General features: G+C 43.4%; 1 protein-coding gene across 5 annotated transcripts in view; it reads left to right on the forward strand.

Annotated features, from left to right (window-relative positions):
- CBFA2T2 (CBFA2/RUNX1 partner transcriptional co-repressor 2) overlaps window positions 1-10,849 on the forward strand; it is a 97,312-nt gene extending 86,463 nt beyond the window's left edge. For 3 of the 5 annotated variants that reach the window (XM_054981531.1, XM_054981534.1, XM_054981536.1), the window contains exons 9-11: window positions 4,911-4,982; window positions 8,426-8,616; window positions 9,659-10,849. In XM_054981531.1, the coding sequence (XP_054837506.1) occupies window positions 4,911-4,982; window positions 8,426-8,616; window positions 9,659-9,949 (554 nt within the window). In that variant the 3' untranslated portion in view covers window positions 9,950-10,849. The remainder of the gene's footprint in view (window positions 1-4,910; window positions 4,983-8,425; window positions 8,617-9,658) is intronic. The other 2 variants (XM_054981533.1, XM_054981535.1) reach the window with 1 other exon arrangement.
- Window positions 10,850-11,055: the final 206 nt, after the last annotated feature.

The following is an 11,055-nucleotide window of genomic DNA, read 5'->3' on the forward strand; positions in this document are numbered from 1 at the left end:
AGAATGTGATACTCATATTTGTACATTTTGTCATCTGAAGGCCAGGAAAGGAGGGGCATGAAGTATACCCCCAAATAGTTAAGCTAGTCTTACACCAGCTAAGAAGTTGAAATTTGATAGTTTGTGGTCCAAAGAACCCCAGTTGTTAAGTGTGAAATGGATAAGTATTGACATCTGTCCATCAAAACAGGGGGATGTGCATTTCCCCTCATAGTAGAGGAGAGCAGTTCAGCACATTGCAAACAAAAATCCCACATGGGGCAGAGTGCTGGGCCTGGTAGCTCTATTGACTCTGCACAGATTTGGATCAGAAAGATTGGAATAGGGGCCAGGAGCACGCATCATTGCTTGCAGAATGCAAATTCCATTGGCTGTCAATGTTATAATTTTATATTAGACCCCCCAATATCTCCCTCTATTCCAGCCTGTTTACATATTATGTCAGCTGCCAGGAAAATTTTTCCTGAGGCTGTGGTTCATCTTCCACATGGAAGACGCATGGAAATGTATAGAGGGCAAAATACAAACCGGCCACATAACTTCTATGCACCATATTCCTAGCATGTAGCTGTTGCCACAGGGAGGCTTTTTATTATCAGCTTCTGCACATCTGGGGTACTGTGGTACACCAGCTGTTACTTTTCTCTTCCTTGCAGGTCAACAAACAAAGAATAAACTGTAGAATCTTTCTATTTAATTTCACCTCTCCTTTAACATTAAGCTCCTTCAACCTGAGGTCTTGAGCTGAACAGTACGATATGTCAGGACTTGCCGCAGCTGCCGCTGGGCGTGGCACTGGGCAGTCTGCTCCTGACGTCACAGAGGGGCCAGGGATTTTGCAGGATCCTGCTCTGTGGAAGGAGGGGTGGTATACCTCACCCAGACTCCCTCTCAATCCACTCGCTGGCCTGCTCAACCTGGCCTGCTTACCCCCTGCATCTTCCACCATCTCTTCCTCCCAAGACTCTCCTTCAAGCCTCCACTCTTCTTCTTGCCTTTTCCTTGGCTTCTCTCCACTCCAACTCTGCTCCATCACTCCTACTCAAACCCACCACCTCAGGGCTCTTCCCAGCCAGCTTTTATAGGGCTTCCTTCTACTGTCCCACCCCTCTTCCAGCCTGGTCTTGGGCTGCACCAAGCAGTTGCAGCTGGGGTAGCTGATCTGGCCCCACTGACCAGCACCAGCTGTGCCTTGTTCCCTGGCTGCCCAGCCTCCCTGCCTTGGCTGATTGCTGAAGGCCTGTCCAGCTGCAGTCCCCTGGCTAGCAGCCCGGCCTCCCTGGCTGAGCTGATAGCTGAAGGTGGGTCCAACTGCGGCTCCTTGGCTGGTTGCCCAGGGCTTCCTGCAGAGTGCCTCCAATAGCCCCACCTGGAGTGGCTTGGCTTTTGGCAACTCCTGAGCCAGGCTACTATTTTCTAGCTGGGGCGTGGCTTTGGGTTGTTGGGGCTGCTGCTGCTTCTCCTCCTCAGGTAAGGTCTTTGGGTGGGTGACTGCTGGGCCCCCAATCCCTCTGCCCTTGCCCCCTTCTGCCTTGCTTAGTCCCCTTTCCTTCCCCAGGGGAGTGGGACTCCCTGGCCTCTCTCTGTCTCCCCCTGCCTCCTGAGGCCCTGGGCCTTTGCCCCTTGCCCCTGGCACAGGCAGGTTCTGGCTCCATTTGCCCGTGGGAGGGGTTGACCTGCTGTCCCCTGGCTGCCCCCTCTGCCTGCCAGTCAGACCGGTTGACCTACTGTCTGCTGGCTGACCAGTTGACCTGCTGTCAGCTGGCTGACCAGTTAACCTGCTGTCTGCTGGCTGACCAGTTGACCTGCTGGCTGCTGGCTGCCCCCTCTGTTTGCCCGTCGGCCCGGTTGACCTGCTGTTCCCTCTTGTCAAGTCTGGGGGCTGGGGCTCAGACCCCAGACACGATATTATAAAATTATGAATCATGAATCAGTAACAAGCAAAGAATAACAAATAAAGGAAAGTTTTACCAATAATACATAATTAACCCACTAATAGATAGCAAAGGAATGTCTCACAGATACTATAATAGATAAAAATTTGCCTACAGGGTCACGTAACTGTAGGGTTGACATCAGCCAGCAAAAAAAATACTACTTGAGGTTCAAAACCAAGTTGGTATTACTCAAAATAAGGAAGATCCCAAAATAAAAACCAATGTTCAGAGAATAACAAAACATGATCAATTGTCTCAGTCATACCAGAAGCACACGAGAAAAGGTGTCTGGAAAATTAAATTGTCCCTTCATTTCAGCTGCGAGCAAAGCATTCAGTCTTGTTGTTAGAGATAGTAAGTTATTTTAAATATAGGAGGAGACTAATGGGAAGAAATGCCAAGAGCTAAGGTATAACATACCAGATGAGCTCAAAACTCAGTACTAATTCTATCAAGTTGAATCACCCTCTTTTTGATCTCAGTGCTTCTTAATAGCCCATATTTTGGATCATACTGAAGTTTGTTATCCACCAGCTTCAGCCCAAAATTTTTAAAAATGTCTTCCCTCAGAAGATATAGAATACCTTGAGGAGAGTTTGATACTGAAAAAAGGGACTTCTGTCTTTAAAGGCCCAAAGCCAAGCCCTAGATTCCAGTGAATGTTGTGCAAACTCCATTCTTAATGCAGTTCCTGCGACACAAGATGTTATTCTAGCAATTTGACGAAGATACAGTTAGAGTGGATAATCAGTAGCTTCAGAAAAATCACCTGAATATCCACACCATATAACATTTGTGGAATTACCGTTGCATTAAAGGCCTTAATGCCTGCAGATATATATTGCCCACCTTTAAAACAGAAAAAACTCACAAGGGCGTTTATATATACTTTGGCAATTCTTTGAGCTAAAGAAATAGGGTTCTTCCATGCTAAATTGAAACTAAATGTGACACCTAAATATTTAAAGTGGGCCACTTGCTCAGTTTCCTTTCCATTTATGGACCAAATCTTACACTTCATTCTTCTGCTTTTTGAGAACACTGAAGATTTTCATAAAGATGAAGATGAAGATTTTTCATAACTGACTGACAAGCCTTCAGAACTATAATAATTAATAGACAGTTTCAGTACTTTTCAAAGTCCTACCTCTGTTCTTGATAGCAACAAAATACCATCTCCATAAAGCAGAACCGGCATATCATGGTTTGCTAAAACTGGTGCATGACGCTGTAGGGCTCTTGATAGATCTATGAACCTAACAGGAAGAGATTGGAAAATCCAGAAGTATGATTTGTACAAGAAGGGCAACTGTTGGCTACGGTGTTGAGGCTGCCATTTTTCATATTTTGCAAAATAGTAATGCTAGCAATACTCTCTGTCTCCTACGTAGTTTGAAATATGAGTTTTCAGGTTTGCATATATTTAAATCAAATCCTTTCCCCTTGAAAAGATCTAAAGCCGATCACAACATAAAAGCAAGCTTCTGCACGTGCACAAAATGTTCTGTTCACTTAAGTATGTTTTCAGTTCAGCTCTTGGATACAAGCTGAAGCTTTGCCAGAGCTAAGCAAGATGGTCTTAGAGGGAATTCTTCTGCAAGCAAAAGGATAGGAAAGAGGGGGAGGAAAGGCTTCTGTGCCATTCTTGAGCTTGTCTACCCACACTGGGAAGTTTCACAGAATCCACACCCGATCATTTATAGGAAGACTTTTTAAATTTTCAGTGTAAACAGAGTTACTTCAGTCTAAGCTCTTTGAAATCAATACGCTTAGACTGGAGTAACTGCTTATAATTGCACTCTTTCAGAAAGAAAAAAAACCCACAGTTTTTTATTTCCGTAAGTGTAAAAAGATGAGGAAACTACTCAGGGATAGTAGTGGAAATAACACAGCCTTCATATAATCTGTGAAGGCACTGAGAAGCTTTTCAACATTTAATCATATAAGTTCAGGGAATGACTCCCACAGCTTCTTTCCGCCCAGGGTTTCAGGACATTCCTGGATTTGCCCTGCAAGAGCTGTAAAACTCCCTCTTTGGCAGCATTTTGCTCAGCTCTAGAAAAGCTACAACTCGTGTTCATGAGGTAAGACTGAGTGAACATCAGAGCAGGGGAGCAATGGCAGTGTGTGTGCGTGGGAGGGGGATGGAGGGCAAGAAGGGCAAAGGAGAATGGAAGTCTAGTTCAGAGCTAAGCAGCTCTTCAGGCTCTGCTTTCTCCAGATTTGTGGGTAAGGTGCATTGACATGTGGATAGCAGATAGTCGCTGCAATACAGCCTGCAGGTTCTCTAACAAGTGCGCACAGTGAGAACGTACGATAGAATCCCGCAAATCCATTCGCCTAGCAGCAACGCTACTTCCTTCCAGCACAAAATGATCTTTGGCATTAGAGGAAGACACCTTGTGCCAGAGGAAAGTGGCAGCCTTCGCAGTACAGAGCCCCGGGCTCCAGCCTAGTGCGTTTGGCTGCAACGTCTCCTGCTGCCGATCTTGTTCGATGTTTCTAGCATGAGGTATCTTTTTATATGGATTCTGCTTTTGTAGTTCCCAGGCGACAGACCCCACAAAATACAGCTTGCACTTCAGTTGTCTGAAGTTGTTGAAAATACAAGGTGCTGCATAAAATGTGGGATGCCATTAGCACAGATTAATGCTTGCTGCAGCAGGACAAAACAGATGTCTGACAGGATATTTATAAATATAGCCTGAGATGACAAAGTATTAAGAGATGGAAATGGATTATGTTGTGCAATAAATTATGTAGGACACTAAATTAAAAGCGGTCATTTATCATTGTGCCATTTGGTGAACACTCTTAACTGCAGAAATCTCTTGGCTTGGCTTGAGCAATTAACTCTATCTTTTCTTTCAGCACTATCTCTTGCTGAACAGATGCTGTGTATCAGTTCTCATAGCTAGGGAGGGAGGGATATCTCGGTGTCTAATTCTGTGAACGCAACCCTTCTTTCTACAGATTCTCAACGGGAGTTTAGTAGCAGGTCAGGAGCAGCCGGTTATGTCACTGAAGAGATCTGGAAGAAAGCCGGTACGTATTTGAAGAGTCCTGTTTGGAGTACTGCCCCCCCATACATACATGGGATTTTCTGGGACAGACATTTTTCAGTTACCATTGTTAGTGGAGACAGAATCATGCAGCTTTTTAATTTTTATTTTATTTGAAAATAAAAAGTCTCATGCATAATGAAAATAAATATATGACAACAGTGAGAAATCTGCACAATAAGTATCCATAAAAGATTTCAGAATATCTAAAAACAAGTCCATCCGCACTTGTCATCTATATGCTGTTCATCTAAATATAGCTATACTTGTCTGGTCCTTTCATTGAATTACGGGAGGTGGGCACTTGTCTCTCTAGTGTTGTCGTATAAGTCTCTTAGCTACAGTAAGGGCACGGAGGGTCCATTTTTGTTGACTATCATTTAGATTTCCAGGGAGACAGAATCATGCAGTTAAAAAAATAGTATACCCTTATAAAAATGTTTTTCAAGGCATTAAAGAAAGCTACTTGTAATTTTTATGGCAACTTCATAAATCTGTATGTGTGTGCTGTCAATTCACAACCAACTTATGGCAACCCCATCAAGGGGGTTTCAAAGCAAATGAGGAGCAGAGATAGTTTGCTACAGAGCAACCCATCTTCCTTGGTGGTCTCCCATCCAAGAACTGACCCTGCTTAGCTTTGGAGATCTGATGCGATCAGGTTACACCATGCTGCCTTCCCACCAAACTCATAAATACTTTCGCATAAATTCATCCATAACTGGGATGCAAATTGATACAGTCATTTGGGGGGGAAATCAGTCTTAAATTGCAGAACATCTTTCAAGCATAGTTCTTTTTTAGCAGCCAGGAATAGTATGTCACACATCTTTGTAGGTCAAGAGGGCTGAAAAACTTTTCAGAGAAGAACTATTTTCTTCTTGTTATACAAGACCAGACAGTAATCGTTATATACCAACCAGGTTGGCTGGCTGGCTTATTTTTTTAGGCATTTTAACCTAAATTCCTTCACTCAAGGTAGACACCAAGCAGCATACGATGTAAAAAAAAATGTAGCCCACACTCTGACAAAACAAAGAACCATCACATCTGATAAAATGCAAGTTACGTAACAAAACAAAATTACCTAGAGGAGGAAAATGAGGATTTGTGGGATTTGGTCTCGGAACTACTGGCGACACCCGCGAGGACGACTAAAGAAGAGGTCAAAAGCGCCATTTTGGAGGTCCGTTGGGCTTCTTCAAAATATGCAACAAAGCGACAGTTGCCTCGTGAGATCATTATTGACTTTTCATCTAAAAAGATCCGGGACACCATCCTATATAACTCATACAATGCGGATTTGGACTTTATGGGTTTGAAAGTCAAGATTTTGAAGGACGTTCCATTTCTAGTCCGGAAACGGCGTTTTAAATATAAAAAGTTTGCAGCACTTCTGAGGGACCATGGAATAAAGTACAAATGGTTATTCCCGGAAGGAATATGGTTCAGATATAAAGATCAGGCCTATAAGATATTATCAGAAGATCAACTAAAGGATTTTGAGAATAAAAACCCAGAACTCTGCTGCACCAAGAACGAAGAAAAGGAGGAGCCGGAGGGGGGGGGGAGGAGGAGAGCATCGCAACAGCAGTTGCACAGAGAGAATTGCGTCCGGGACCTAGAAGGGGGAGGAAAGTTTAATCAGAATTTGAAATGTTTATTCTCTGTATGATTAACCACTCCATCATTATTTTATGGAGCTATTTTTGTATTATGACAGTATGAAGGGAAACATTGAAGTGTAGTGTTTAGTGTTTGTAGTTCATTCCCCCCCTTTTCTTTTTCCACCCCCCCTTTGTCCCTTCCCTCTCCCCTTTCCTTGTGATAGTTTTGTGTAGTGTTTTGTAGCTATGAAAAATAAAAAATATATAAAAAAAAAAATTACCTGCCATCATCAAAGTGAAAAGGGGGACAGAGCGGGTGGTAACAGCTCTGCCCTTAATGGAACCGTCTCCCGTGGCAGGAAGGCAGATACTTAGGGGAGAACCTTACACATACGCTGTTTGTTTCCTTGAAGAGCAATAATAGAGCCTCCAAAAAACTCACCTGGATGGACCCACCACTCTTGGCCCATTTGACCCTGGAGTTTCTGAGCCAAACAGCCAGTCAGTGTTGGCATCTACATCGGGTGGGTCCCACTGGAAGCAGCTTCCATGGATACAGCAGAGGGCTCCAGAGTTCTCACTTCTGTTTCCTTAGACAGATGCATGCACTCATGGTACCCACTGGGTCCTTCTTCCAACTTGCCTCCAGGGAGATTGTTGGCCCAGGAGACATGTAAGAGGATGGAGGATAGGGGGACAAAAACAAGGAAGGAAACTCTGGTGTAGGAAAGGAATAAGCAAATGGGAGGGTAGACTGTCTTCTCCCTCTAAAATGTACAGAAGTCCCCAGTCACTCTTGACTAATGTCAGAAGAATACTTTCTAAATGCTGATTGAATACTTCTCTACTCTTTGATATAAGAAGGTATCAGACTGCTGTCAAATGTTTTAACAAAGTAGCTTGTAACAGTTTCCCAAGCAATATGTTGTTAAAATCTCCTAATTATTTTTAAGCAATTTGTTTAACTGACCTTCTAGACAGCTTTAAAAATTGAGAAGATGAAATAAGCAAAAGTAAGAGGGAATTCACCCACTCTTTATGTACCGTTCTGCTTCTGGTGTTAGCAGTCATATCTTTTCAACAAAGAGGGTGTTTTTACATTGGACAGCTAAACAGAGCCACATGTGACTCAGTGAAAATTAATATTGTACACACACAATATGGTTCAGTGGCAGAGCATCTGCTTTTGCATGCAGAAGGTCCCAGGTTCAATCCCCGGCATTTCCAGTTAAAAGAATCAAGCAGTAGGTAATGTTTGATTTCTAACCAAGACCCTGAAAAGCTGCAACCAGTCAAAGTAAACAATACTAAACTTGCTGAACCAGTGGTCTGATTCAGTCCACTGCAGCTTTGCATGATTACCACTCAGTGCGGCATCAGAGAAAATGAATGGATCTAAGCATGCCTGATTTTGTACTAGATTGTGCCCATTTGGGAATTTGGTTTCCATTTTGTTGTCCACCTTAGCTAAATGCCTTCCTGAACTAGAGGTGAGCCTAAAGTACTTTCTTCACTTTGCATCTTTTTTTGAGAGTGCAGAAAAACATTCTCATTTTCCAAGGTTTTCTGTACTCATTGCAAACACATTTGTATTGTTCCAGTGCGGTTCTTCCTTTTCTTTCTTTGTTTTCATAGCCTCATTTGCTTATCTGGTGATTTAATCATGTTGGCTGTGGAGTTGATTAAGGTGTGTAATCACAAATCAGGCTGAAGTGCTTACGAAAATCTTCATGTTCCTGTTGGACAGGCTGCAAATTGTTCCATACTGTCCTTTGCCATCTCTGCAAAACAGGTTGATGAGGGTCTTGTTTTCTTTTAGAAGAAGCTGTGAATGAGGTGAAGCGCCAGGCCATGTCTGAGGTCCAGAAAGCTGTTGCAGAGGCCGAGCAGAAGGCATTTGAAATGATTGCATCAGAGAGGGCCCGAATGGAACAGACTATTGCAGATGCCAAGCGCCAAGCAACTGAGGATGCTTTCCTAGTGATCAATGAGCAAGAGGAATCTACAGAGGTAAGGAACCAAGGAAATATCTCTGGCAGGCTTTGGAGAGCTTGGGAGAATACTCAGGCAAGATTTTTGGGAAGTATACATATGGTTCTCAGTGTCTTGTCATTATTAAATTGAAGTCCAATTTGATGCAAGCCTCCACCATCCTTTGAGAAGTGTTATTTTAGATGTAATTGTTTTCTTAGACTTTTGAGAGTTATCATATTTCACTTGTTGACTTTCATTGCATGGGAACAGTTGCCCAGGAAACAGTGACAGCAGTGACCTTGAACGAGGTTTCCAGTACTGTTGGGTGCTGCCTTTTGGATATGCAGAAACAATGGTAACCTGTCCAGATGAAAGAAAGCAAAGGAGAAAGATGCTTTTTCTTCTCTTTCCCAAATTTGCTAGCTGATTTCCTAGTAACCTGGTGCTTGATTTCTAAGATGGAACTCATGTCCCTGGGAAGATTTTTCATCTAACTGATAGAGGTTTCAGAAGGTCCCAGACAATTGAAACCTCTCATATAGCTAATCAGTTGAAGGTTGCTTACAAAACTGCTGCCTGGATCCTAACCTTTTCTTCCATTCCTACAGTGTTATCCTCTGTTGCAGATTATGTTTCTCCAGTGCTGGGTACTTTCTGTTCATTGCAAGAGCAGAAAGGTCTTAACAGCAGAGGAACGTTCTCTGCAACGGAGCTCCACCTTCACAGCAGAGGAGAAGCACTGCAGAAACTAGGATCTAAGCTATTGTTAAAGACATAGCGGGGAAAACTTGGAATGGATTGCTAAGAAGCTAGAAATATTAATGATATGATATCATTTGACATTCTTCCATGATGGGTTCATTAGAGGCGTGGAATACACAAACTTCCATTTGGTAAGAACTTGTCAAGCCATCCCACATCACTGTAAAGCACATTTAATTTGTGGCAGGGAAAATGGCTTTCTCAATACCAGCACCTGCAACAGTATCTTGTGTAGTGCTTTCCCTGGATATCTTGGTCATCTTTGATGCAAACCACAAAGAATGAATTTAAAAGAGGGTTGTTTTGTTTTGGCCAGAGCTGCTGGAACTGCGGTCGCAAAGCCAGTGAGACGTGCAGTGGATGCAACATTGCCCGCTATTGTGGCTCCTTCTGCCAGCACAAGGATTGGGAGAGACACCATCGAATCTGTGGGCAAGGCCTGCACAGCCAGGTGAAACCACTCCCCTTACCAGCAGGCCGATCTGCAGCAGCCACCCTCAAAGCAGTCGAGGGGATCCCAAGTCCAGCTCTAGAGAAAACTTCAGCTACCACCTCTCGATCTTCCACTCCAGCTTCCGTGACAGCAATAGACACTAATGGACTCTAAAAGGGGAGATTGCTGTCCAGCATATTTTGTTAGTTTTCTTAGTTTTATACATTAATAAACAGTCCTCAAAACAGTTGTTGAACATTTGTACTGCGGCACATTGTCTCTCAAGATAATGCTTACGGGGCATTTTTTTTCATATCCTTCTGATTGGCTTGCTTTGAAGTCCATGCTGGCCTTCCTTCCAGAATGATCTCCTGGGTCTTGGAAGCAGCAGATTTCCTCAGATCCCAAGAACTTCAGGTTCTTGTTTTATCCACACTTTCTCAAGGAGGCACCTTCATGTAACTGCTTTGAGAATTGATATGAGATTGCAACAAGGCTGTTCTCCATGGCTGCTGCACTGCTGAGCTCTCAGCTTGGTGTTTTCTTTCCCCCATGCTTCCCCCCCCCACACACACACACAGTGGCATAGGGCAGGTGGACTGTGATTGGAAACTGTATCAAGGGAAACGAACTACATGTTTTGCTTACTTCATTCTCTTCTCCCGCCCCCATCTAACAGTGTTGATTCCTCCTCCCCTGTGGACAGATTTTGGGAGGAGGAGGTGGCAGAATGATGCTATTCTTGTTTACTAAAGGGAGGATCTAAAACTTCTTCCTGGACAGTGTGAATCATGATCAGTCTCACTTGGCCCATTTTAATCCTTGTATAAAATAGTCCATCTATACATGTGTCTGTGGGCCTAAATAGATTGAGAGTTTTCATGCAGCTGTTTGGCAGACCACCTTTTGTTGCTCTTTCCCCTAGTCATCTGGTTTATTTTGCTATACTGAAGACATTCCCCACCACCACACCACACCTTGTTGATTCTAAATATATTGTTTGAGGTTTATCAGTTTATAAATTAACACAAACACACATTGGTTGTTGTGGATTATCTGGGCTGTATAGCCATGGTCTTGGCATTGTAGTTCCTGACGTTTCGCCAGCGAAACGTCAGGAACTACAATGCCAAGACCACGGCTATACAGCCCGGAAAATCCACAACAACCATTGTTCTCCAGCCGTGAAAGCCTTCGACAATATAACAACACACATTATTCCATCATATAGCCCATTGTCTCCAAACATGTTGTCTAAACTAAATAAGGTTCAAGTCATT

The sequence above is a fragment of the Eublepharis macularius genome, chromosome 5 (genome assembly GCF_028583425.1).
Source record: "Eublepharis macularius isolate TG4126 chromosome 5, MPM_Emac_v1.0, whole genome shotgun sequence".
In the NCBI taxonomy this organism is placed as follows: domain Eukaryota; kingdom Metazoa; phylum Chordata; class Lepidosauria; order Squamata; family Eublepharidae; genus Eublepharis; species Eublepharis macularius.